Source organism: Lepidochelys olivacea (genome assembly GCF_965140295.1).
Source record: "Lepidochelys olivacea isolate rLepOli2 genome assembly, chromosome: 1".
In the NCBI taxonomy this organism is placed as follows: domain Eukaryota; kingdom Metazoa; phylum Chordata; order Testudines; family Cheloniidae; genus Lepidochelys; species Lepidochelys olivacea.
In genome coordinates this window covers 202,834,519-202,859,369 of record NC_140411.1, presented here as the reverse complement: position 1 = coordinate 202,859,369, position 24,851 = coordinate 202,834,519, and the positions used below count along the sequence as shown (strand labels likewise).

General features: G+C 42.9%; 2 protein-coding genes across 3 annotated transcripts; one reads left to right on the top strand and one right to left on the bottom strand.

Annotated features, from left to right (window-relative positions):
• Positions 1–1,889: 1,889 nt before the first annotated feature.
• Positions 1,890–11,906, bottom strand: CLDND1 (claudin domain containing 1). 2 transcript variants are annotated; one of them, XM_084637178.1, is made up of 5 exons: positions 11,812–11,904; positions 6,802–7,094; positions 4,626–4,733; positions 4,048–4,185; positions 1,890–3,931 (listed from the first exon to the last, which is right to left on the bottom strand). In XM_084637178.1, the coding sequence occupies exons 2-5, from the start codon at positions 7,082–7,084 to the stop codon at positions 3,711–3,713; spliced, it is 750 nt and encodes a 249-aa protein (XP_084493304.1). In that variant the 5' UTR covers positions 7,085–7,094; positions 11,812–11,904; the 3' UTR covers positions 1,890–3,710. The 2 variants fall into 2 exon arrangements, with proteins under 2 accessions (XP_084493304.1, XP_084493303.1); XM_084637177.1 differs by having other exon boundaries at positions 1,891–3,931; positions 6,802–7,097; positions 11,812–11,906.
• Positions 11,907–17,979: 6,073 nt separating this feature from the next.
• Positions 17,980–19,074, top strand: GPR15 (G protein-coupled receptor 15; the record flags this gene model as incomplete). Its single annotated transcript, XM_084614037.1, has 1 exon — positions 17,980–19,074. The coding sequence occupies one exon, from the start codon at positions 17,980–17,982 to the stop codon at positions 19,072–19,074; it is 1,095 nt and encodes a 364-aa protein (XP_084470163.1).
• Positions 19,075–24,851: the final 5,777 nt, after the last annotated feature.

Sequence of the window (24,851 nt, the reverse complement as noted above, 5' to 3'; positions counted from 1 at the left end):
CCCAGTAATGAGTGTGTGACAAAGGGCTCTACTCACTGGTAGATGGTACTGCCTTGTTGTGGTTCTGGGGATAAGCTCTGCCAGGCCAACACCATCCAGCACTCCATCGCTTCTCCACTCTAGTTCCAGGAACTGCAGCCTCCTCTTCGTGACTCAGGCCTCTGGCCAGGTCGCTATATTGTGTCCCTTTCCGGGGGTGAGTCAAAGTCTCTTCTCGCCAGCAGTCTTAGGCAACCCTCCCATTCACTGCCACAGGTGCCACTCCCTGAGTGGCTGGTAGCAGAACCCAGGCCTGCCCTCTACTCAGGGTTCCAGCTCAGGGAGGCTAGTCAACCGTCATCTGATCCCTCCTGAACCTTGCTGCCCTTCCCTGAGCTGCTTCTATACCTTCTGGCTCTCCCCACTGCTCTGGGTTTGCCAGCCCAAGCTCCCACCTCCCAGAGAGTAACTGTAGGCTATCTGCCTCTGTAGCCCCAACCACACTTCCCTTCTCCCAGGGAGTGACTGCAGACTACTTCCCTGCAGCCCTTTTCTGTTGCCAGCTTCCTGGCTTTATAAATCTGGCCCAACTCCTCCCCCAGCTGGACTTCCTCAGCCAACTAGGCCTTAGCACTCCTTGGCTTTCCTCTAGGTGCAGCTTATAGGTTAATTGGCCTAATTTACCCATTCAGGCCTTGTGTGGGTGGACACCCACAACAAAGTGTCAAAAAAGAAAAAGGGGGAAAAAAGAAAGAGTGCTTCAGCATTTGAGAAACAACTACAGATTTACACTTCAGGAGGAAAAAAAAAAGTGGCTCCAAAAAGAGAGAAGGGTCCCACGGTTTAGGCTAAAAGAGGATCAAGGATCCAGAACCTTGACAATCATCTGATTGAAACAAAAAAAGCTAGCTTGCCTGTAAACTGCACTGCCCCAGACCTGATACAGGAAAGCTGAGAGCTACAGTACCAACCATTTATTAAGTAAGAGCACAGAGAGGACTTGGTAGAGACTTCCAGGCAATAGCAGCTCCTCTGCCTTTTCAGTGGGGGAGAATAGCAGCATCTTCTTTCCTTTTGACCCAAGCAGACAAATGTCCAGGTGAGGGTTCAAATGCCTTAGCTTTTAAGAGGAAAGGGGAAGGAAACAACCAGGAAAAAGATCACCCCACCCAGGAAACTAACATGTCTGAAAAACACAGATCAGGTCACAAACTAGCAACTAGAAGCTCCCTGGTTACTCTTAGCTCTGCACAGAAGAATTCATTGCTCTCTTGGAGTAGATATTGGCTCTGTTGGGACATTTTGGGGAAGGAAGGAGGCATCACCATTCTAGACCTTTTCAGAACAGAGGGAAAGGAACTACCAAACAACAGGATGCTAATTTCCCTTTTATGCAGCAGCTGACATTTCAGCTGTTGGCTTTAGGCTGATTGTCACTTTCTGGTATCACAGCCATATCTGCCTTCTTTCATTTTGTAAAGCTCCCTGCACTGATAATAAATCACTACCCCCACAGGTGCAAGGATCAGAGCACCAAATTTACAACACAGCACTAACTTAGCGACTGTATCACAGATTTTTAGTTCAATATCCCATAATGGCTATTCTATTAGCACCCATGAAGCACTGTGAGTACTAGGTGTTAACATTATTGCTGCAAGAGGCTTTGGAAATTGATATTATCCTTAGCGAAGGCTGGCAGAATTCCAAAGCCTGCTCTGTCCATTTCTCAACGCCATGGTGAACACTCATGCTGGCTGTATGGTACCTTTGGATAGAAGTATGGATGCTGAAGTATACACAGTTATATACAGGCACTCCTTAGCACTTGGTTTGATATTGGTGTATCACAGTATAATAAGATATTGCACATGATCAGTATGTCCTTCCAACTGTCATTTTTATTTTTTTTAATTTATCCCATTACACAGTAATTTGGTTTGAGTAGACACAACTGTGATTAATTCCAAAAGGGTGGAAGCTGACACACACTGCTACTCAGCACATGCCAGTTTTAAGCAGCAGGATGTATCAGTGTAAACATGTTTAAATACTATACTTTCTTCTGCTGAAGTGCTTTCTTCTAATGAACAGAAAATAACTTCATCTCTTCATACTTTGACAGTTGCAAAAAGAGTAATAGCAAGATTCTGTCTGCCCAGCAAAGGTACAAGAGCTAAATTCTGCTGCTATCAGATACACCAGTGTAAATCCAGAGCAACTCTACCGAAATGGAATTACTGTAGATTTATACAGGTGAGAGAGACAGGAGAATCAGGTTCCGTGTGGTTCGCTGAGTCAGCAAATGCAACCCTGATGGGTACTCTTGTTCAGAAAGTTGTTACAACTCAATTCACTCTCAATGAGATGTTTCTTTTATCAAACCAGCAGCAAGAAAGGAAGGGGTTTAAAACTTGTTAACCAACTGGGAACAGAATTTTTTTACTCTCTGAATGTTGGGCTTGTTTTCCTCCAAGACGTACAACGAAAAGCTGGATGGACTCTGAGCAGCTGAAGGGCAGATTTGTATACGGGATGAGCTAACTGGGAACTAAGGTTTTTCCACATCTCACTCAAAAGACGTGACGATGAACAGGCACCCTTAAAATGAAGTGATTTTAAAAAAAACAAACCCACCCCACTCTCTTCCTCCATTAAAGAGTCCCTAAGGCAAAGGGAAAAAGGTTTTGTATAGAAACTGGTCATCCCTCTCTCATACTTGAGCACTATGAACAACAGTGACCAGACAATATTATATTAATCTGTCTCAGGGCATTCCCTTTTTCAATCAAATTCACAACAACTCTGATAAAATTTCTGAGCCTTTACTCTGGTTTATTTGTGTGTTTTAAACAGGTGTGGGGCAAGGTAGGAAACACGCAGCACATTTCAAAAAAACCTGCTGTGTGCTACATGGGGCAAATAAATAAGCTTTACAAAAAGTTAGATTTATTTATATATATACACATACATATACATACACATGTTAACCAAATTAAATCCAAACCTTGCATGAGGCCTGCCCCTTCAACACAGTAAAGGAAGGGCCCGATTTTACAGCAGGCACAAAAGCTACAGCTGACTGCCCCAATCACATCAGTCTGGTCATAAAAGGCTGAGAGGAGAAACTAATGAGAGTAAGAGAGAGAAAGAAACAAACCAGATTACAACACAGATGTAGCTATAACATTTCTACACACAATTCTGCACATCCATCTCTGCTTGGTGCTCTTAGAGTGCATCACCTGCTGGGATCTCATAACATGTAGTGCCCAATTCTCTATTATTCACACTCTGCAGTTCTCTCATTCTTCTCCTGCATCTCCCTCTTTTCTTCCCCTATTCATCCTCTGCCCCACAATGCCTCTCCTGTTTTTTCAAAGCAGATTTAGATGTGAGTGTCCAGTTAGGGTAGTATAATTAAAAAAAGGGGATGAACTCTTAAGACTACTTCCACAAACAAATAAAAGGTTTTTAAAAAAATTATACAGTAAAAGTCTGTTAAAATTCTGCAGACTTCTGGCAAGAGAAAGCTGTTCAAGTTTGGTAATTTGGCCCAGAGGCCTTTGTCTTCAAAGCCTGCAGACCACCGAAACTCAACTGGCAAGAAGCACGCAGCGCATGGAGCAGATACCTGTCCAAAAGAAAGATGGGGTACGACTGGGAAAAGGCCTATGATATTGAAACAAAATACTGTGAAGCAGCAACTGGCCATGAATGAAGTGTCCTATTTATGCTACACGGTATGCTTTCAAGAGCATGAATTCCTTCCTGTTGGTGCGGGCTGCCCAGATGAAGAGGGCAGCTGCCATAAACTGTAAAGGAGCAGAGACACAAGCCAGGCAGAAGGACCAGCCAAATTCACCCTGCACATCATCAGGTGGGTGCAGCTTCTTGTGGAGCAGCTCAATTCCAGCTACGTAGCAGCTGACTGAGCCCAGCGTACACAGACCTGGGGAATAAACAGTACAGGACAATCAGCTTACAGTACAGATGCCCTGGCTGACATGGTCAGGGAAGTCACACTGCAAGGAGAGGAAGAGGGCTGGAGCACATAACAGGACCCACCTGCAAGGAAATGTAGGACTCCTATGGCAATTGCAGGGTAGAGGCTGCGACAGGCACAAGCACAAAGACCAATCAAAGCCCCAAAGCACATCAGCCCTAGGCTGACGAAGGGCAGGAGAAACTGCAAACGCCAAAGATCTGTGTATAAGAGAGAGAGACATCCACAGATATGTTAAAGACATGTCAGTGTCTGACATTCTCCCTGCCCATCTATGTTCATTCCCATACACTACTCCATCAGGGACCTCCAACCTGAGCTAGGAAGGACCACTGCCTCCTGTGAAAAGAGAGGGAGGAACTTGAATGTGTGTTCACTTACTGAGTTTTCCCACAACACTGTTCTCTGAATTAATCCTTTCCTAAAGCAAACAAACAAATCACGTACCCTTGCCTTCAAGTCATGACTAATACCCAGGGTTATTATATGAAGCATTAGCTGAGGTGGGCAGATCAAAATAGTTACTTCTCTCCTTATTCTCTCACTAATGATTTAATCTGGAAATGAAAATGTCCTCTTCTTTTCTTTCCCAGCCTCCTTTATCCCCCACATCTACCTACCAGAGGTGAAAAGCACTTACAGGTCCGATTCAGGTCACTACCACTATTGTGGTTCCCAGGCTCCATATACTTCTCCGCAAATTGATCAGAGAGGGAAAAACTGATGCAGCTTCTGACCATATCAGTTTCTGGAGGGGGGAAAAAATGCAATAACCACCATTAGTTTTATTCCTTATTTTCATTTGACAATCCTGCTCCCATCCAGCATCTGCTGTTCTTTTTACATGAGAAATCCCTTTAGCTATTTTTAGGGTGAGAACCGTTTTCAGAAGTAATCTTTATAAAGACTAGCCACTCCCCCTTATTCCACTGCTTCCCTGGATCAATTCACATCACACATTTACAGCCAAAGCAATAAATAATTCCTTCACAGTTCACCACTCTCATTTTTTTCTTGATTTAAGAGCACTATGTCCCCTTGTCAGAAGGATAAACAACTCTCTCATACTCTGACTCATTTTAATGAGTCTCATTATTAGGAGTTACAATAGTAAACTGCGTTTACTATAGATTAAGTAAAAAGAAAAGGAGTACTTGTGGCACCTTAGAGACTAACCAATTTATTTGCTACAGCTCACTTCATCGGATGTAACTCACGAAAGCTTATGCTCAGATAAATTGGTTAGTCTCTAAGGTGCCACAAGTACTCCTTTTCTTTTTGCGAATACAGACTAACACGGCTGTTACTCTGAAACCTATAGATTAAGTATTACATCAGAGAGGAATATTGAAAAACTGTGCTGGCATATACAGGTCACTCAAGTTTTGTGTAAAGCTAGCTTCATAGCCAACTGTGTCATCCCTTGCATGACCCCTCAGGAACGTTGTCGGGGTAGTTGAAAATAAAGTATGTAATATGCTAGTGCCGACCAAATTATTAAAGTGAGTGCTTAACTACGAGACCATAACGTTTTCTTTATACTGATATTCCATTAAAATAAACGTATTGTGCATTTATTTCAACATGTGACATAAACTTAAAATAGGCAGCACCTCCAGGCAATCTAGAAAGGTCTGCACCAGTACTTATTGATACAACAGATTGGGTATCTTGCACCACACGTATTTCAAATACTGTGTGGTCAGTGCTCTTCAGTCTTTAAATTAGACGTCCAAACAAAGCAGCGGTGTTTAGCTCAATGTGAAGAGCTCAACGCCTTGTTAAACATTTCATGGAACACAAGTACACTTTTTAAATACTTCTATTTCTGTTATTTCTGAAACAAATTTTTAGACATTTCATGGTGTTTGTTCCCATTGAAAATCTGTCCATTGCCACTCTGAAGTTCTAAAAGACGCTTTTGAGTTGAGCTAGTTGAAATTTTCATCAAAAAGATCCTTAATTAGAAATGGGGTTTCACTGAAAATGATTCCATGGGAAAATGTTGAGACAATTTCTCATTTTTCAAAAAAACAGTCTCTAAATGAAAAATTTCAGGAACACACAATTTTTAAATGTATTCAAAATTTTTCATTTAGAAATTGTGAGAAAATGCTTAACTTTTCAACCACACCGTTTCCTCTAAAAAAGTATGGAAACAAATAAAAAAAAGTTACTTAAAAACTGTCAGAAACAATAACATTTTCACTTTTGCAAGTAATATTTACTCTCACTTTTTAAACTCTAAGTGAGAAAAAGTAACAATGACATTTCTTTCAGTTGAAAAACAAAGTGCAGAAGAAAACAAATTACACTGACTCACTTTAAGATGAAACTGAGGATTGGTCTACACTACCACTTACGTTGGTATAACTACGTCACTCATGGGTGAGGAAAATCCACACACCCCAGTGTAGACAGCGCTATGTTGATAGGAGGTCTTCTCCTGTTGACATAGCTACTGCCACTCAGGGAGGTGGAATACCTACACTGATGGGAGCAGCTCTCCTGTCAGCATAGGAAGCATCAGTGCAGCTGAGCCGCTGTAGCGCTGCAAGTGTAGACAAGACCTTAACATATCAAATACTGGTTCTCTAAACACTCACTAGCAGCTGCATAAGGCTTTCCTTTTGCATCTTTAAAACTTATATTTGCCCTAATTGTTTAATAACCAGAGAAGCTTTCTGGAAAAGTGAGGTGACACAGATCCATTTTGAGGAAATACTGTTTGATATCCAACCCTTAAATTGCAGCTCAAGGCAGGAAGGAACAGGGAAGGTGGAGGAAAACGCTATTTGGAGGATGCACTAATTCACCTGGTGGGCTGTACCAGTGAGAGTTTTTGGGAACAGTGATACATCTCCGCCACAATCCAACTGTGCCATTGCACCGGAACAGTGCATCTGTATAAGTCTTCTCATCTGCTTCCATACTGGTGAATTCCTCCAAAATACTCCTGCCAAGTTCGCTGGCATTTCCAGCTGAGCTATGGTACTCATACCAGAAATCTGTACCGATTGAGGCTGCCATATAAATGGTGGAAATGAGGCAGAGCACGCAGGCAATTACTAGAGCTGTAGCAAAGCGGTTATCCATCATGGTGTCCCAACTGCTGTGGGAGGAATAGAAAGGTGAGAAACACAGAGGTTCAATTAATAATAATAGTAACCCCCCCGAGACCAAGCACAAGATTGACCCTGCTGGGATAAACTAGTCCCTTAATCCCACGACCAATCCCTCCCTGAATGCATAACAACATCGCTTCCTTTTCACGTTCAACATGCGACAATGAAGGAGCAATGTTTCCTTCCAAATCCTGAATCCTCCCCTAATTATAAATAGCTCAAGTGTTCAGTGAACATTAAAGATGAAATATTAACCAAGGTCCCGTCTACCACAGTAATCCTACTTCACTTGTCTGTTCGGCCATTACAGTGCCCACACCCAATGCAACTTCATTTGCAACAGATATCCACTCATGCTCAATTACCACAGGTGTATCCATTTACATAAAAGAAACAGTCATGCTTCTTGCCCCAGGCAAGACTCAGTAGGAGTAGGAAGCAGAGATAGTAACTGCTTGGGAGAGAACACGAGGAACACATAGTACAATGCACATTTTTAAATATTTATGTCATACCATAAAATCCTTTACAAAGTGTCAATTATGTACCAAAGCATATATGAAGTCCTTTAAATTGAGATTTAAAGATGGGAAGGGATTAAGAATATGTCTACCCTGCAATTAGACACCCACCGCTGGCCCATGCCAACTGACTTGGGCTAAGGAGCTGTTTAATTGTGGTGGTGTTCAGGCTTGGACTGGAGTCTAGGTTCTAGGACCCTGTGAGTTGGGAGGGTCCCAGAGCTTGGGCTGCAGCGCAAGCCTGAATGTCTACACCACAATCGAACAGCCCCTTAGCCTGAGCCCTGTGAGCCCGAATGAGCTGGCATGGGCCAGCTGTGGGTATCTAACTGCAGTGTAGACATACCCTCAGTGACTGGGAGAGTGGAGGGAATTATTAAGATTTATAAAGCTTCATAGTAATGTCTCACACTTTTCTCTTTTGTCCACAAGGATCTTTATAGAAGGTATATTTAGTAGCAGTGAGTCTGTCAGTGTTCTTGGTTTTATACAATTTGGGTAGTGGCAAACAAGTAATAAGTGAGTTTAGAGTCTAAAAAAGGATGATGGGCACAAAGCACTACAACACAGCAGCATACGGACCCTGAAGTATGAACGCTCTGTCAAATATTTTTGTTTTTATGGGTTTTTATTAAAAGTAGAAAAGGGAGGGAGATTGATGTACATTGATTGCAACAATAAGAAGTGAGAGAATGCCTAAAGCATGGAGTAGGTGAAGGAGATAGCGCACACAAGAAAAAAGCTATTTTCACAGCAGCAAGTGATGAAATTGGGGATGAGGTGATAAAGAACGGAGTGAAAGCTTTCAGCAAGAAGCAGCTTACATTTCATACAGAAGAAAAGGCAAAGTAATCATAGAGAGTTGAAAAAAGGGGCAAGTCACAGTCAGAGTAACAAGAAATGAAGAGAATTTTACAAAAACATTTTAGTAGGACTGGAGGACAGAAAAGATGGGAGCATGCAAGGCCAAAGAGGAGGTGAAACCAGCCTCACAGCCTAGAAGGGTTCTAAGTGAAATTACTCCTGGGGGAATTCCGCACTGCTATGCAGAATTCATGTCTCCTGCAGATCTCCCTCCCACCCCCCGCAGAAAATACATTCTGTTGGGAAGGTGCTGTAATTACACCTGTTGCCCACCAGGAGCTGCTGTGGTGCCAGCCGAGACGGCAGCAAGCTCCAGGCTGGAGCAGCCAGTCACAGAGCGGGAGGAGGAGGAGGCTGCTTTCCTCACAGCACCCTGCCTGTGGGACCAGGTGAGGAGGCACGGGATGGAGGGCTGGATAGGGGGAGCAGACAACGCAGGTCAAACAGGGCTTCTGTGGGGGTCACACAGACTGAGTTCAGAAGGGCTGGAGGCAGGGAGACAGGCGGGGGCACAGGAACTAGTAGAGACACAGCATTGAGCCAGGATCTGAATGGGAGTGGAGATGCAGGGGCACATGGGCAAAGGGAGGCGAGAGATTGGGGGTTCAGGGACAGATGGGGACGGGGGATGGAGTGCAGGGACACATGGGGATGGGAGAGTGGCTGAATGGGGGTGCAGGGACACACGGGAACATGTGCAGATATGCCTGACTGAATGGGAGAGGCTAGGGGCTACCTGGCGTTTGCATGGGGGAGGCTCCCCAACTCCCTAAAAATCCCTCCCCCCTCCGAAAAACTGTTCCATACTTCTCCCACCCACACCCAACAACTCTCCAGATTCACTCCCAGGCTCCTTCCCAGCAATTACTTCCCTCTCCATCAGCTCCTCCATTACTCCTGACTTTCCCATGCCTTTGCACTGCTTCTGAGGGGTGCGGGAAATAAATTCTGTATTGTAGTTTAAATTTATTATTACTCAAAGTTCTGTATTAATATTCCTGTTAAAGAATCTATTTGTCAAAAAACATTCCTGAATATTTTTTGTTGTCTGTATTGTTAGACATACTTGCTGACAGATATTTTGAAATAAATTACCAAAATAATTGAAACTGGCATGGTTATATTGTGTCATTTTAAAAAAAATATGCAGAATTTTAAAATATTGTGTGAATTTTTAATTTTTTGGTGCAGAATTCCCCCAGGAGTAAATAACGTATCCAACTGAAATAGGGAGAATGTAAATGCCCTAACTGAAATTTGCTCAGGACACTAGGGAAAAATATCTTGGGAATTGATCAGGGCCTTAGTTTTAGACCTGTTAACAAAACACACAGTCAGAGAGTGACTGTGTGACGAAGTGGGGGGTTCTCTTGGTTTTTTTAATGGTTTGCATGCGGAAGGGGTGGGACTCAGTTTCCCTGGGTGTTACTGGTTTAATGAGGCGATGGGAGAGGGAGTTTGTTGTTACAGAGGACGCCGGCGATGGAACTTGTGGCCCCAGCCAATGGCTGGAAGAATGGATACCCCAGCAACTGGTGACCGGGTGGCCCAGCTCAGGAGTCACAGCCGGTTCTGGCCAGTGGGAGGACAATCGGCTGCAAAGCGAGGACCCCGGTGACCTGACCAGCTGGTTCCAGCCAGAGGGTTGCAAAAGATGGCTGAGAGGAGAGGAGGTCCAGGCGACCCTGTTTACCTGGATAGAAGACAATGGACAGAGGTGGGGATTGGGGGAGGTGATATCAGATGCCCAGCTGAAAAGCACAGGGGCTCGGGACTGGAGAGGGAGAGCAGGCAGCGTCCACCTGGATGCAGGAGAGACTCAGGGTGTGTCTACACTTGAAATTTCAAAGCGCTGCCACGGGAATGCTCCCACGGCAGCGCTTTGAAGTGCGAGTGTGGTTGCACGCGAGCGCTGGGAGAGAGGTCTTCCAGCGCTCCTGGTAATCCACTTCCACAACTCCCAGCGCTCAGAGCCTATCTACACTAGACCTTTAAAGTGCTCAGACTCGCTGCGCTCAGGGGGGTGATTTTTCACCCACCTGAGCCAGCAAGTTAGAACGCTATAAAATATAAGTGTAGACAAGCCCTTAGATGTGGTGTGCTGAGGGTGGCCAGGCCTGAGGGCCCTGAGAGTTTCCTATGCTGTGTTCAGGCGCTTCATAAATCATTGTGTTTTAGGCTGGCTGAGAATCACTCCAGTCTAGGGAACAGGGTTGCATTATTCCCTCTGGGAGTGGAGGCCCTGGGGGTCCAGAGCAAGCGGACTCTCTGAGGGGGCCCACAGCGAGAGACAGGCATTCTAAGGCTCAGAGAGGTGCGGTTCCAGGAGCCTGAGGGGTCTAATCCCGAGAGAGTAGACCCCCAGAGAGAGTGGACCCCCGGAGAGTGTCACACTGAAGGGGGTTCCCTCCAGGGACCGTACCAGCAGGAGAGTGAGTTTGTGTGTGTATGGGGGTGGGGGGGTTGAGAAAACCTGGATTTGTGCTGGAAATGGTCCACCTTGATTATCATGCACATTGTAGGGAGAGTGGTCGCTTTGGATAGGCTATTACCAGCAGGAGAGTGAGTTTTTGTGTGTGTGTTTTTTTGAAAAAAGGGGGTGGGGGGATGAGAAAACCTGTATTTGTGCTGGAAATGGCCCACCTTGATTTTCATACACATTGTGAGGAGAGTGGTCACTTTGGATGAGCTATTACCAGCAGGAGAGTGAGTTTGTGTGTGGTTTTTTGGAGGGGGGTGGGGGGGGGGTGAGAAAACCTGGATTTGTGCTGGAAATGGCCCACCTTGATTATCAGACACATTTTAAAGAGAGTGGTCACTTTGGTTGGGCTATTACCAGCAGGAGAGTGAGTTTGTGTGGGGGGGGGGGGGGCAGAGGGTGAAAATTAACGAAAGGAGAGAATACGACTTTTAACCTGACAGGGTCCTTTATCTCACACACGCCCTTAGCAAGGGCGATGGTGGTGTTGAGGGGTATTTCATTATATTTAATTGGCCGAAGGGGGGGGCGGAGGAAGGAGAAACGTGACAGGCACAGCCTCTGAGACAAGACGACTGTGGGGATTTGAGAAGGGGTGTGACTCAAGAGAGTGAAAAAAAATTTTTTAAAGGGAATAAAAATCGATAAAGCACAAAATCAGCAGAAGAGGGGAACCCCCCCCCAGCGCCCTGCCCCCCAGCCTGCCCCCCCCAGTGCCCTGCCCCTAGCCTCCCCCGCTGTGGACTCCCCCCCCCGCCCCAGGTACCCCCTCAGTGCTCTCCCCCTGTTACCTCCCCCCCACGTGCCCCAACTGCCCGTACCCCGCCCCGCACTCACCATCCCCTTCCTCATACCCCCGTTCCGACTCCGCGGCGCCGTTTCCGCCTCCCACCCCCGCACCGCGCCGGCAGCGGGAGCCGCACGGAGACACTCATCCGCCCCCCCCCCCAGGCGCCGGGCATCCTGGGACTTGTAGTGCCCCGCTGGCCCCTCGGCCCTCGCGGCGGGCCCGGCGCGGGGCATCCTGGGACTTGTCGTTCACATGGAGGGTTGTTCGCAGCGCACCCTGGGAGTTGTCGTCTGCACGGCGCTCGGCACCCTGGGAGTTGTAGTTTGTCACTGCCTCGGCTGTCTGCCCCGTAGGCGCTGGTGGGGCAGGGAGGAGCTCTGCGGCGAGGGTCACAACAGCTACATTTGTGCCTGGTTTCAGAGTAACAGCCGTGTTAGTCTGTATTCGCAAAAAGAAAAGGAGGACTTGTGGCACCTTAGAGACTAACCAATTTATCTGAGCATGAGCTTTCGTGAGCTACAGCTCACTTCATCGGATGCATACAGATGAAGTGAGCTGTAGCGCACGAAAGCTCATGCTCAGATAAATTGGTTAGTCTCTAAGGTGCCACAAGTCCTCCTTTTCATTTGTGCCTGGGCAAAGCAGAGCTAGGGCCTCCTCACATGGATCTGGTTGGCTCTTCTCCTCAGCCCTGAGGAAAGAGGGCAACTCTTCTGCCAGGTGGGGTGCAATCCCCAAGTGTGGCTGGGCGCCTGCAACTCACCAGTCAGAGGCCTACATTGTAAAAATCATAGTTAAAAAATTATTTAAAAGCTTCCTTAGATGACATCATGTCTCCCAGATGTTCCCTGCCCCATTCAAATGAGATTCTCACACAATGCCCTGGCTGCATGAGCTGGGGCTTTAAGGGAAACAACAAAGTGGGTGAGACCAGCAATACATTCACAAGTGTTGACAACAATTACCTCCTCAACCCATTTAATAAAATCCCCACCCCTCCTACACATCCTGCACAGGTTAAATGAGGGGCCTCAAAGGGGCAGAGGAATCCATATGTTAAGTGTGTTTTGATTAGAAACCTAGAGTCTAACCACTTCCAGCTTTGGTTTTACAAAATTGTGCAAAACTAAAACAGAACCCTCCATCAGAGGTGCCATGTGGGAGGGGCAGCACATGAAGTCAGATGCCCCCAGGATTTCTGCCAGAGTTTATATGTCCTACCCTGAAAGCCGCTGAATATCACCAGACTCTTTTAATTCTTCCCCCCTGCCTCCCAAATCAACAGTGCATGTCCTTCCTGCCCTTCATCCTGGTTCTCTGCATCTCTTTCCATAGGACAATCCCATACAACTCCACCTCTTGACCAGCTGGAAAGCCTTCCACAGTCCACATGACCCAGAAAGCTATTGGGGGGGGAAAGAGGGAAGGAGAGAGAGATATTTCAAAATAATATTTGAACTAGAATAATTTTGTTTTAGAAAAGTTTTCACACACATTTGTTTCAATATTTTACCATTTATTTTCAAACATTTTTCGTTTAGCATTGTTCATTTTTGAAATGGAAATTTTAAAAAAGGATTTAATTTAAATTTTAAAACATTTTTTAAAATCCCACCATGTGATTAAGATGACATAAAAATTACACAGATGGCCACAAAAAAATTTTTTTTTCTCCTCTGTTTTTCATTTTCTCTTATTTTCCCCTTTCCCCTCTGTATAATATTTGCCTGGTCATTTTAGCCACATAGCAGGATTTTTTAAAATGTATCTAAAAATAAAAATTTGTTTTGGAAAATTTGCTATTTTTAAAATAGGCAAAATGATTTTTATAATAAATATTGATTAAAAGTTTTGCAAAAATTCATCTTTTAAAGATAAAATACTGGTTCTGAACAAGATTTGTTAATACTTGAATGGAAAGATAATGAAGGCTAATTCAACAGTTTTATAAAAAATAGCAAAAATAGATTTTTTTAACAAATATCTATGTACAAAGAGCATTTGTAATTAAAATTTTTGGTTAAAAAATTGCAACCCACTCTAATGATCAGCATTTCTAATGCCCCTAAACCACAGTAGAAACATCAGTAGACTCCATTAGAATTCTTCAGATGGTTTTTCCTGCTCACTGTTGGCTTCTTCTGTCCTCTTTATTTATTTATTTTTTTACCAATGGCCCAAGGCCCAGCCAACCAACAGATCGATTCTGTTTTTCCAAACCTAAGTTGCCAACGGTAATTTCCACTAGGAGAGAAACCCAAAGGGGGAGAATGTGCCCTACATCTGCCATAACCTTCCTGAAGAATAGCCCAGGTTATCACCTCCATCCACCTTCCATCTACAAAATTACCCCCTTGCCTAACTATTGACTCAGTGCCTGCAGTTCTTACCCTAACTAGTGTTACAGCTTCCCCATTGCTTCAAGACCCTACAGAGGACAACATGTCCTACATCTGGCATACACAGCATTTCAGGTATCCTAAACTGGTACCAGATAGAGAAAATAACCCCTCTCAGCTGGCATGCCTCTTGCTATTACAATGACAAGTGTTAGAGAGACCCCAGGCTGGAATCTGTATTAGCTGGGTGCCTGCAAACTTACCATAGTCAGTGTTGGCAAGACTATACATTTTTTCCTCTTTAATGGGTGGGCAGATCCTGCTTCTTTTCCCTAGTGCGGGCTTCTGAACTGTATCCAGTTATGAGTTATTGCATTCTGTTTTATATCCGAATTTACCTCTGTTCCCCCTCACTGTTATTATATTATCTCACTGTTTATTACTGTCACTTTTTATTTGATGTATTTATTATTTCATTTTATATAAACACCCCAGGCAAAAAGCTTGCGGCACATGTAAAACTTACAAGAAAAACACATTTAATAAGTATATATAAACAGAGAGACTATCAGCCGATTAAAAATTTTGATGTTGGAAATGCTGAATCGTGAATCTAACTTTATTTGCATTCAAGATATTAAAATTAATATTGCCTTAGACTTCCTATGCTGATAGTGTGGCCATGTATCTCATTTCTGAGTTTGTCACAGAATCAGAAGGCTAGTATCACAAATGTACTATAAGCCTTTCAGCACTGAGAACAAGGAAATCATCTGTATGATCGCTAGTTTCTGCAAAGCTGCTGTAGCTTTAGGGGAAACACAATTGCACTTCAACTTACAGCCATCATGCTTAAGAGCGTCCTAATTCTGCCTTAAATTACCTTGTTTTTTCCCACAGGGAAGACTAGGAATACTGCACATATTGAGGTAATATTAGTTCTATATCAAAGGCAATTAGAGTACATTTTAAGCATGACAAATGTATGTAAAGTTGTCCCAAGATGCCTTTTTGAACATTGCAAAAATATAACCATTAAAGGAGAATGGTGCTAATTCAAACTAGTGTTAGAAATGACTGAATTTAGGGCCAGATTTCAGAAGACTTTAGCTCCCATGTGGCTGCATTTTCAAACAATCTTAGCTGAGCCTTTTGAAAATCTGGCCACAGATCTGGTCACAATGATGGCTGAGAAGTACTGAGCACATTTGAAAAATCTGGTCCTAATTTAGGTGCATAAATGGGAGCTAAGTTCTACTGAAAACCTGGCTGTAGTTGTGGATGCCAGAAAATCTGGCCCTACATGATTCAGAGTCCTTACTGAATCAACACAATACAAAAGCAAGGCTAATACATTCAAGATACTTTTTTGCTGCTTTTTTTGACAATTATAGATCACTTATTAATTATTTATGATAATGCTTCATATTGGACTTATAAATGTTCTGAATTATTTGAAAAATAATTGTTAGTAATATGGTAATTCACTACAGAACCCAGAAAGCATGCTAGATACTCTGTAGAACAAATAGAAATGATCCCTGTTGCAAACAGCTACACTCTAATTTTTAATTAAACAAATAAGTTTAACAAGCTGTAGGGAAGGGATGGACTGTGAAACTACAAAGGTACAACTATGTAGTTTTTCAGTTTGGGCACATGCATATCTTGATGACTCAGTTAAGGTCTTTTTAAATATTTATGACTGATTCACTTCTTGTGAGAATTGTGGAAAAAGTTAATCTTAAGGAGAAACTGCTATTAAATCATTAATGTTGAGAGATGCTGCACACATTAATGAGCTTCCCCTGAATCTAGTTCTAAATACACTATAGAGGAACATACCATACGTATTTGCTAGCATGCTGGAATTATTGTGGAGCTAATTTTAATTTAGAATATTTCCTGACACAGTGACTGAAGGGAAAGGAATGCCCATCTCATCTAGGTATACAATTTTGCAAGTGATTTTTGAAAGAAAAAGTCCCTTTGAATAGAAATGAAACGAAACTGGCCCAGTTCTCAACTCACTATTAGAGCTGGCTGAAAACTTCTGAATTTAACATTTTTAAAAGAAATATGGGGACAAAGTTTTGCGAAAATTATTCCTATTTTTCAGCCATCTCTAGTCACTGTGCCACAGAATCACAGAAATAAGAAATGCGAAAGATCTTTTATCTTGTTTGGTCCAAGGGGTCTCTAACCTTTCTATTTTATGATCACTTCATAACAGAGATCTTTTCACAGACCATAAAACTCATATCCAAAAAACACCAAATCCCAAACCAGTTGGCTCTCAACATCTTTCATTCAGTGGACCAATGGGAAAGTTCCCTGGATCACTGATGATTCATAAATCTAGTCTATCCTTGTGCCTGGGAAGGACAGGTACTACACTGTAACTATACTTTGTGGAGTTTGTGCACTGTAATTTTAAATGTTCTAAGCTCTGAAGACTAGCTCATTTCTCTTGAAAGACCATTTCAGAATCCATGTGGCTGCTGCAGGTTTGAGGGTGCTGGTCATCAAGACTGAGGTGCATTGGCAGAGTTATGTGGTGGCGCAGGGCTGGAAAAGCTGGGGAGTTTGCAGATCTAAAGCTGCAGGGGTGAGTGGAGGAGAATGTTGGAAGAAGACAGGGGAGAGTGGCTGGAAATCAGAACTAAGGTTTATTGGCTGAACAGGGTGAAGACCAATAAAAGAATAATCAGATGTGTTGCTGTTTAGAAATATTGGCATTGGCAAAGCTGTATTGGAATCAAGGACTTTAAAACAGAGATTTAAAATCCAAACTAAGCAATGCTGACAGGGCTGTATGTGGGGTAGCTCAGAATTGGAATAGCAGCAGATGTTGCAGATAAGAAATTAAATGAATTAGCAAAGCTTTCAGTATGACAGCAAGAGGGAATATCATAGGAGCTACGCACCAGAACTGCATGGAATTTGCAGTGCCAGGGGGAGGCAGGACTGGAATAAACAGGCATTTTGGAGGTCAGGAGTGAGGTACTTAGGCAGAGCTGGCGATGGGGAAGGAAGAGCAATTTTAGACTTGAAACTGCAGCAGAAAATGGAAACAAGGACTCTTTCTGACTCTGAGCCACACAGAGATGAATCCAGAAATGGAATAGCAGGTAGTGCTGAAGGTCAAGACTGATATGCATTGGCAAGACTCTGTGTGCAGATCCAAGGACTGCAATAGCAGGATTTGCTGCTACAGGTTAGAATGGAGAAGGCATGGTTTTAAACAGCTTTTCCCTAGTCGCATTTATATAGGTGATAGTCACTCTAACCAGAAAATCAGTTGACAAAATAATCCAAGGTATAAACCTCCAAGTCTCAGAAAAATATATAAACAGACTAACAACAATTTATCCAAGAGATAGAGAAATAAAAGAACATAATGCTGAATTAACCACTTCCTGGTTTCTCTCCATCACCTCAAACTTTCTCACCTATTATAATATCCCGCTTAAAGAGAAAGAAAGGAAAAAACCTTACCCAAACAGTTCAGAACCTTAAAAGAACAAAAAAAACCCACAAAAAACAAACCTTAAAAGGCATCATGGTCAAATGCAAAATGAAGAGAAAAATCAGTTAGCCAAAAAAACCCAACTCAACCCAATTGACTCCTACAAAACATCTGACTTGTGTGGGTTTGACTAATCAGACTCTCCCTTTGCTTGTCTTTATATGATTGGCTGAGAAGGATGCAGAATTGTGAATATCAAAGGGTGGGGTGGGGGTGGTGGTTTTTTGTTTTAAGAGGTTTCTTAAGATCTTTAGGAAAAAAAGAAGAAAGATCAGCACTCTGCTGTCTCTGATAATAAGAGTAAGGGTGGTGACAGCTCATCCAGATTGGTCAGATTTTTCTTTAAGATGTCTGAGACAACTTTAAGCTATAACGATAGCTATGAATATTCTTTTTCCACGGAGAGTCCTGAAGAGTACTGCCAAGCTCTGTACATACCATATATGGGCATTTTCCTTCCTATTCTGTATGCCACTGTGTTCCTGGTGGGAATCGTTGGCAATGCCATCCTGATGGGAGCCCTGGTCTTCAAATTTCGAGTCCGCAGGCTGATCGACATCTTTATCCTCAACTTAGCTGCCTCTGACTTTGTTTTCCTCCTCACATTGCCACTCTGGGTGCACAAGGAGATCTGGCTGGGGGTCTGGAGGTCAGGCTCCTTTCTCTGCAAGGGCAGTTCGTACATCATCTCAGTCAACATGTATTGCAGTATCTTCCTCCTCACTTGCATGAGTGCTGACCGGTACCTGGCCATCATGCACCCCTCTGTAGCCAGGAAAGTCAGAACAAGATTCTACACTAATGGACTTTGCATCTGTGTCTGGATCCTCTCCTGCCTCCTAGGGCTTCCCACACTTCTGTCCAGAGAACTGAGGCAATATAATGGCCAGGCTTACTGCATAGATGTGGACCTCACACCCGCTAAACGGATTGTGTCACTGGTAACGTTAATTCTGGCCTTCTTTTTCCCCTTGCTGAGCATCTTGACCTTCTACTGCTCCATCACCAAGAAGCTCTGCATGCATTACCAGAAATCTGGGAAACATGACAAAAAGCTGAGGAAATCTATCAAGATTGTCTTCATTGTAGTGGCTGCCTTTGTTTTCTCCTGGATTCCGTACAACATTTTCAAGCTTCTGGCTATCATCTCTGGGCTCCAGGACCTGAAGCCACCTTTCTGCCTTCCTTATGTCCTTGCCCAGGCGGGCATGGAAGTGAGCAGCCCCTTTGCATTTGCCAACAGTTGTGCCAACCCTTTCATCTACTACTGCTTTGATGGCTATATCCACAGGAACATCTTGCGGTGCCTGTGTCCATGGGTGAAGGGCCATAGCACTGGGAGCAGTTCTGACAGCTTGAACACTCGCATCAGCCATTCCATGTCCACTTTTATTCATGGGGAGGATACCATTAGGAAACGGAGGCGCTCTCTGTCATTCTGAGAGGAGCGGGTACTTTGGAAGGAGACATTTCTTCCAATGAAGAGGTAATGGGGGAAGAAAGGTCCACAGAAAAAGCATGAAGGCAAAAAAAAAAAAAAAAGAGTGTGAGTGTGAAAGGGGTAGAGAGAATGAGTGAGAAAGTATAATATGGTTGTACTTCTAGTTACAGAAGAAAATATCATGTTAATTTCCTTTTATTATATAGTTATAACTGGAATATAACACTGTAACTATAGGATAACTACAGGGTTCTGCAGATTACTGTGTAATTACGTTGAGCAGATCTAAAACTAGCCTACAGAGAAATACACACAAATGCTTAAAATCAAAATCCCAATGCTCTGCACAAATAACTACAAACTATAGAGCAACTCACCAGATTCAGAACTAGCTTGTCACACTGAGGAAGTCTGTGAGTGCAAATGCATAGGTTCTCATTAGAGTGAAGCAAATAATTCAGAAAGAATAATGTGTTTATTGAGCTTACCTTCTTTTTTGTTTGTGGAAAATCTATCAAGTAGTCATGATTTTCTCAACATGTATTTGTTATTCAAAATTTGTTGAGGTTTTTTGATTTTGAGAATTTTGTTTATTCATTCCAGTGTTGCCAGCTCTCACAGTTTTATCATGAGTCTCACAATATTTCATGTTTTTCTTAAAGCCCCAGCTTCTGGAAGCATGAAATTATGAGAGAATCCTAAATTTTATTTAAAATAAGTTTCTAGCCCTCACAGTTGCAGAGAAAAGCTGGAAAATGTGACCCAAGTGTAACTTGGAGGCTCAAAGCTAAATGGCAAATAAAAAGAAGCCAACATTTATTATTTTCATAAAATATTTGTTGTTAAAACAACCATGATATTTTGGGGCTTGACTCATGATTTTTGAATGATTGAGTTGGCAATGCTGTGTTGTTCGAAATCCAAAATTCAGCTCGTGTTGCTTACTGCAGTTAATCATTTCGGCCACCTGGTATTATTACAGTTCCTAGATCGGAGGAGTGCAGCTGCTGCAGTCAGGTTTCAGGTGCCGATGTTCATGGAAAGCGAAATTAAAATGTCTGTCCCACAAGTATTTGAATGCTTGAGTTTGGAATTTGTTTTCTGTAAACATTCATGCTAGCAAGATTCAGTCACATGAATGTTCATAGAAGGGAACACAAAAGTTAGTTTGTTAAAAAGGTGAGTGAATATTCACAGAAGACAGGTTTGCAGCAATTGCAGGGTTCTTATTTTTGCTGGTGGTTAAACCACCAGTGATCTTTTAGAAATGCCTATGCCATCAAACTGTACATTTGATATGCTGTAGCAAACATACCAATTGTCCAGATAGTGCCAGCTCTGATGGCAAATGGGATGGTTTTTATCACTATGGGCAAAACTGGAGGAGCATGTAAATTCCACAGATTGGGACTATAAATTCTGTAAAGCCAACTAATTTCATGTTTTTTCATTTTCTCCCCCTTTTACAATTTTAAAATCACAGTCATGTAAATACTCACCCCTAAAAGGTAGCCCAATGTTAGGTTTATACAGTTAAAACGCTGAGAACTAAGGTTGTACTAGAAATGTTAACTCATTTTGTTGCAACATGTCCCATATTCCTGCTTTACTTGTTAAATATGTAGCTTAATCTACTATCGCTTGTAATAAAAATAATAAATCTATACCATAAAGCATCCAGGATTTGCAATGTTTAGAGATTGCCATTTGAAAGATAAGAAACTTCACTTTTGAATTTCCTGAGTTTTTACAATTTTACCTTTCTTTATTCCTTTTTTTTCCCCTTTTGCATTTAGCCTTTCTAGATCCAAAACTAGCTATTGCAAAACCCACAGTAGGGTTTAGAGGGCAGAAATCATTTGATAATCATCACCATGTGATAAAATGAACATGTTGCAATTCATGATTTTCAATATAAGTAAAGAGATCTTACAGATATTTGTAACTATTTAAAGTGAAGAGATGTAGCTCTGCTATGGGAGGAAATCATCCTGCACATGACATGTTTAAAAACAACAACCATTTCTATTCCAATCCTCTGCTATGCTGCAAGTGCTTGTAATTAATGGGGTAGCGGTCCTTAAATTATTTGTTTTGGGTTTTTAAAAATAGTTTTCTCCTCCCTAAAAGGGAAATTCTAGGTACTGGGATGGAAAAGCATGCCAAAAATTAAGCCAGTACAAAAGTGTGCTCTAGTTGCCTGGGGGCTTAAGCCATAGATCTTCTATTAATTTTAATAGAAGATGTGTGACTAAATCCCCTAGACAGCTTTGAAAAACAACAACTGAATCAACTTCTTTTTCTGTTAGAATCTGCCTGTCTATTCTTCCCCTCTTTCTGACCTCCCTACCACACACATTCTCCCTTTCTCTATGTGCTTCCCCTCCCCACAATTACTTCATTTTGCACCCTATTCTTTGCATTTGATTTTTTTTCCCCCTTGCTCCCTTTTTCAGACCCACACAGACCGAGAATGAACCCTAGTATTCTCTATTTTCAAACCTACAACGGTTGAAAACAGGCAAAGCTTCCCTTCAGATTCTAATCCCATCACATCAGAAATTCCTTGAGAGCACCACATCTCTTATCTAAACAAGCCTTCAACCTCACTGCAGGACTCTCCCAAGACAAGGAACAAATGAAGAAGCATGAAAACAGTAGACCAGACCAGACCAGATTTCTCAACAATACTCCTGCTTTTATCAACTCATTAAATGATGTAATTTGTTATTAAAAAAAAGTCTGAAATCTCTAGACCAGGAAGTTTATTCATTGTTTATATTCCACAAGAAGCGTGGGTGATGTTTTAAAGGAGGATTGCCTTAAAAAAAAATCAATACAGGTAATTCTTTATCTCAGATCCCTACAATACCAATTATTTCCCTTCACCTCTTTACCCACATGAAGCATAGCAATCTCTCTGGAATAAAATTAGAGTAAGAACAACTCTAATAATTTTAAACTTTAGGTTACTATTTTTTTTCCTCTTGAGAGCTTTAAAAAAATATGAGAGTTGAATCCACTCTGCCTACAAAATCTTACCATGGCTGCCTCCCCAGTCATTGTAGCATCTGTCTCTAATACAACTGAATGAGGTCACAAAACATTACAAAAGTTGAGCAGGGTCTTTCACAAAAGCCACAGTGAAAGCTTAGTTTAGAGGGATATAAAAGGGAAAAAAACTAGTCCAACAAAACAAAACACTTTACACTTATATTTTGATTGGTCACAAGCCATCATGTTATAACAATACATTTTGAGCATGCTTATTTCACTCAGACAGTGTGTGAAGTTGATTATATGTTTTTTCCACTTAAACAATATTTACCTTAAGTCCTGACAATGGCAATTTTGCTTGTGCATTATTTCTGCTTATTTCTAATCATGAGTGTAAGGACCTATAGGTAGGGAGCGGTTAGGTTTTTATTAGTTTTCATAGCGCCATGTAAACCTATAGCAAGGGAGGGCAAACTATGGCCTGGGGGCTGCATCCGGATGTTTTAATCTGGCCCTTGAGCTCCCACCAGGGAGCTCCCACCAGGGAACGGGGTCCAGGGCTTTCCCCGCTCCATTGCTCCAGCTGGGGAGTGGGATCAGGGATTTGCCCTGCTCCACGTGGCTCCCGGAAGCAGTGGCATGTCCCCTCTCTGGCTCCTACACATTGGGGCAGCCAGGGGGCTCTGTACGCAGCTCCCATTGGCTGGGAACTGCAGCCAATAGGAGCTGCAGGGGTGGCACCTCTGGACAGGGCAGTGTGCAGAGCCGCCTGGTTGCGCCTCCACATAGGAGCCAGAGGACAACATGCCACTGCTTTTGAGAGCTGCTTGAAGTAAGCGCCGCCCAGAGCCTGCACCCCTGACCCCCCCCCTCACCCCAACCACCTACCCCAGCCCTGATCCCCCTCCCGCCATCCAAACCCCTCCATCCCAGCCCAGAGCAACCTCCTGCACCCCCAGCGCCTCATCCCCATCCCAGAGCCCGCACCCCCAGCACCCCAACCCTGTGCCCCAGCCCGGAGCCCCCTCCCACACCCTGAACCCCTCCTTTCTGGCCCCACCCCAGAGCACCCACCCCCAACCAGAGCCCTCACCCCCTCCCGCACTCCAACCCCCAATTTCATAAGCATTCATGGTCCATCATACAATTTCCATACCCAGATGTGGCCCTTGGGACAAAAAGTTTGCCCACCCTGACCTACAGTGATGTATAAGTGATAGTGATTTCAAATGTCATTTAGCCAGCTATGATGCGTAATATATTTGATCTTTGTTATGAGAGAGAAGTGATTACAGGGTGGTTTGGAAATGATGTAATTGCGATGTGAGCCCCAGCCACAACTTTTTAAAGTAATTTTAATTGTTTGGTTTTCATTTGTATAATTTTGAAATAAAGAAACAGGAAACCGTGCAAGCGGGCCTGGTAAGACTGGGACATTTTTTAAAACCTAACTTTTTCTTCTTTTTAATTAAACTTAAACCAAACAAATGGGAAGTATTTTCAGTTACAGGGCCAAAGATCTTGTGTGATGGCCGTTTCATTTTAGGGCAACTTAATTTTGGAAAATATGCACCAGCTGAATAGTAATTAAGTTTCCAGCCGATTATAGCACTGGTTGAAAAATACAAATGGTGACTGAAGATTGTTTTCAGAAGTAGAAGTGGGGAGGTTAGTTTGCTACTATTTGAGAAAGGAAGGACCATCTGGTGGTTAAGGTACTGGCTGGCACTCGTGAGACTGGAGGTGAAATACTGACTCCACTGAAGTCAATGGCAAAACTTCTGTTGGCTTTAATAGGGTCAGAATCTCACCCCATGCTTGTAGTCCCAGCTCTGTAACAAACTCACTGGGCAGCAAGCCACTCAGTGTGTCTGTGCAGCCATGAGGTTTTTTATTGCAATGTACACATACCAGTACACTCTATCATAATACAAATAATAAATACTAATTTGTAGGATCATGTTATTCATGAGTATTCAGAAGCCCAGCAGATATCCATTAAAACGTTTGCAAATCTTGAAAGTTAATCAGGAATTTAAGCACAATTTATTAAACATCCAAAAAATTCCTACAGGAAGATGAGTTTGTTACTCTCCTATGTAAAATGTTTCCATCACTCAGCAGGGAACAACTCCATGTGACATTCAAATATCGCACAACAAATAGTCCAAATGAACAGTTTGCCTACAATGTGAAATTCATTCGCATAAACTATTTACTGAATACTTAGGAGTAACACGGCCATTCAAAGAAACGGATTGGTTTGTGAACAGAAAAAAGGGCTAAATTCACAATGCATATTAAACACAATTAAAAACTCAGCCAACTCTTGATATTTCTCTTAGTGGATCCAAAAGTAATTACCATGTTACCTGGAATCTAACTTGAAAAAAAACAGAATCTATCCTTTATTATCCCCAGTAATAATATAATTATTACCATACAAGTCTCCAGTTACTGCACCATAATTGCCACTTAAGGTTCAACGGCAACAAACTGTCCAATTTTCGAATGTGGGCACCTCAACAGGACAGGCTGACTGCCACTTCCCGCAGCCCCCATTGGCCTGGAGTGGTGAACCGCGGCCAGTGGGAGCTGCGATCGGCCGAACCTGAGGACGTGACAGGTAAACAAACAGGCCCAGCCCGCCAGGGGGCTTACCCTGGCGGGCTGCGTGCCAAAGGTTGCCGATCCCTGTCCTAAAGCATTGGGGATTGTGTAACAGCCAAGCCAACGACCAGTGGAAAACGTTTTTCTCATTTAAAACTGGAATTGCTGCTT

Bases quoted from the DNA above. Each gene is read 5' to 3' on its own strand.
- CLDND1 (XM_084637177.1), bottom strand. From the start codon at position 7,084: ATGATGGATAACCGCTTTGCTACAGCTCTAGTAATTGCCTGCGTGCTC. The intron at 4,734-6,801 runs GTGAATTAGTGC...TCCCCCCTCCAG, and splicing joins TCACTGGTACAGCCCACCAG to AAACTGATATGGTCAGAAGC. The intron at 3,932-4,047 runs GTGGGTCCTGTT...TTTATTCCCCAG, and splicing joins AGTCCTACATTTCCTTGCAG to GTCTGTGTACGCTGGGCTCA.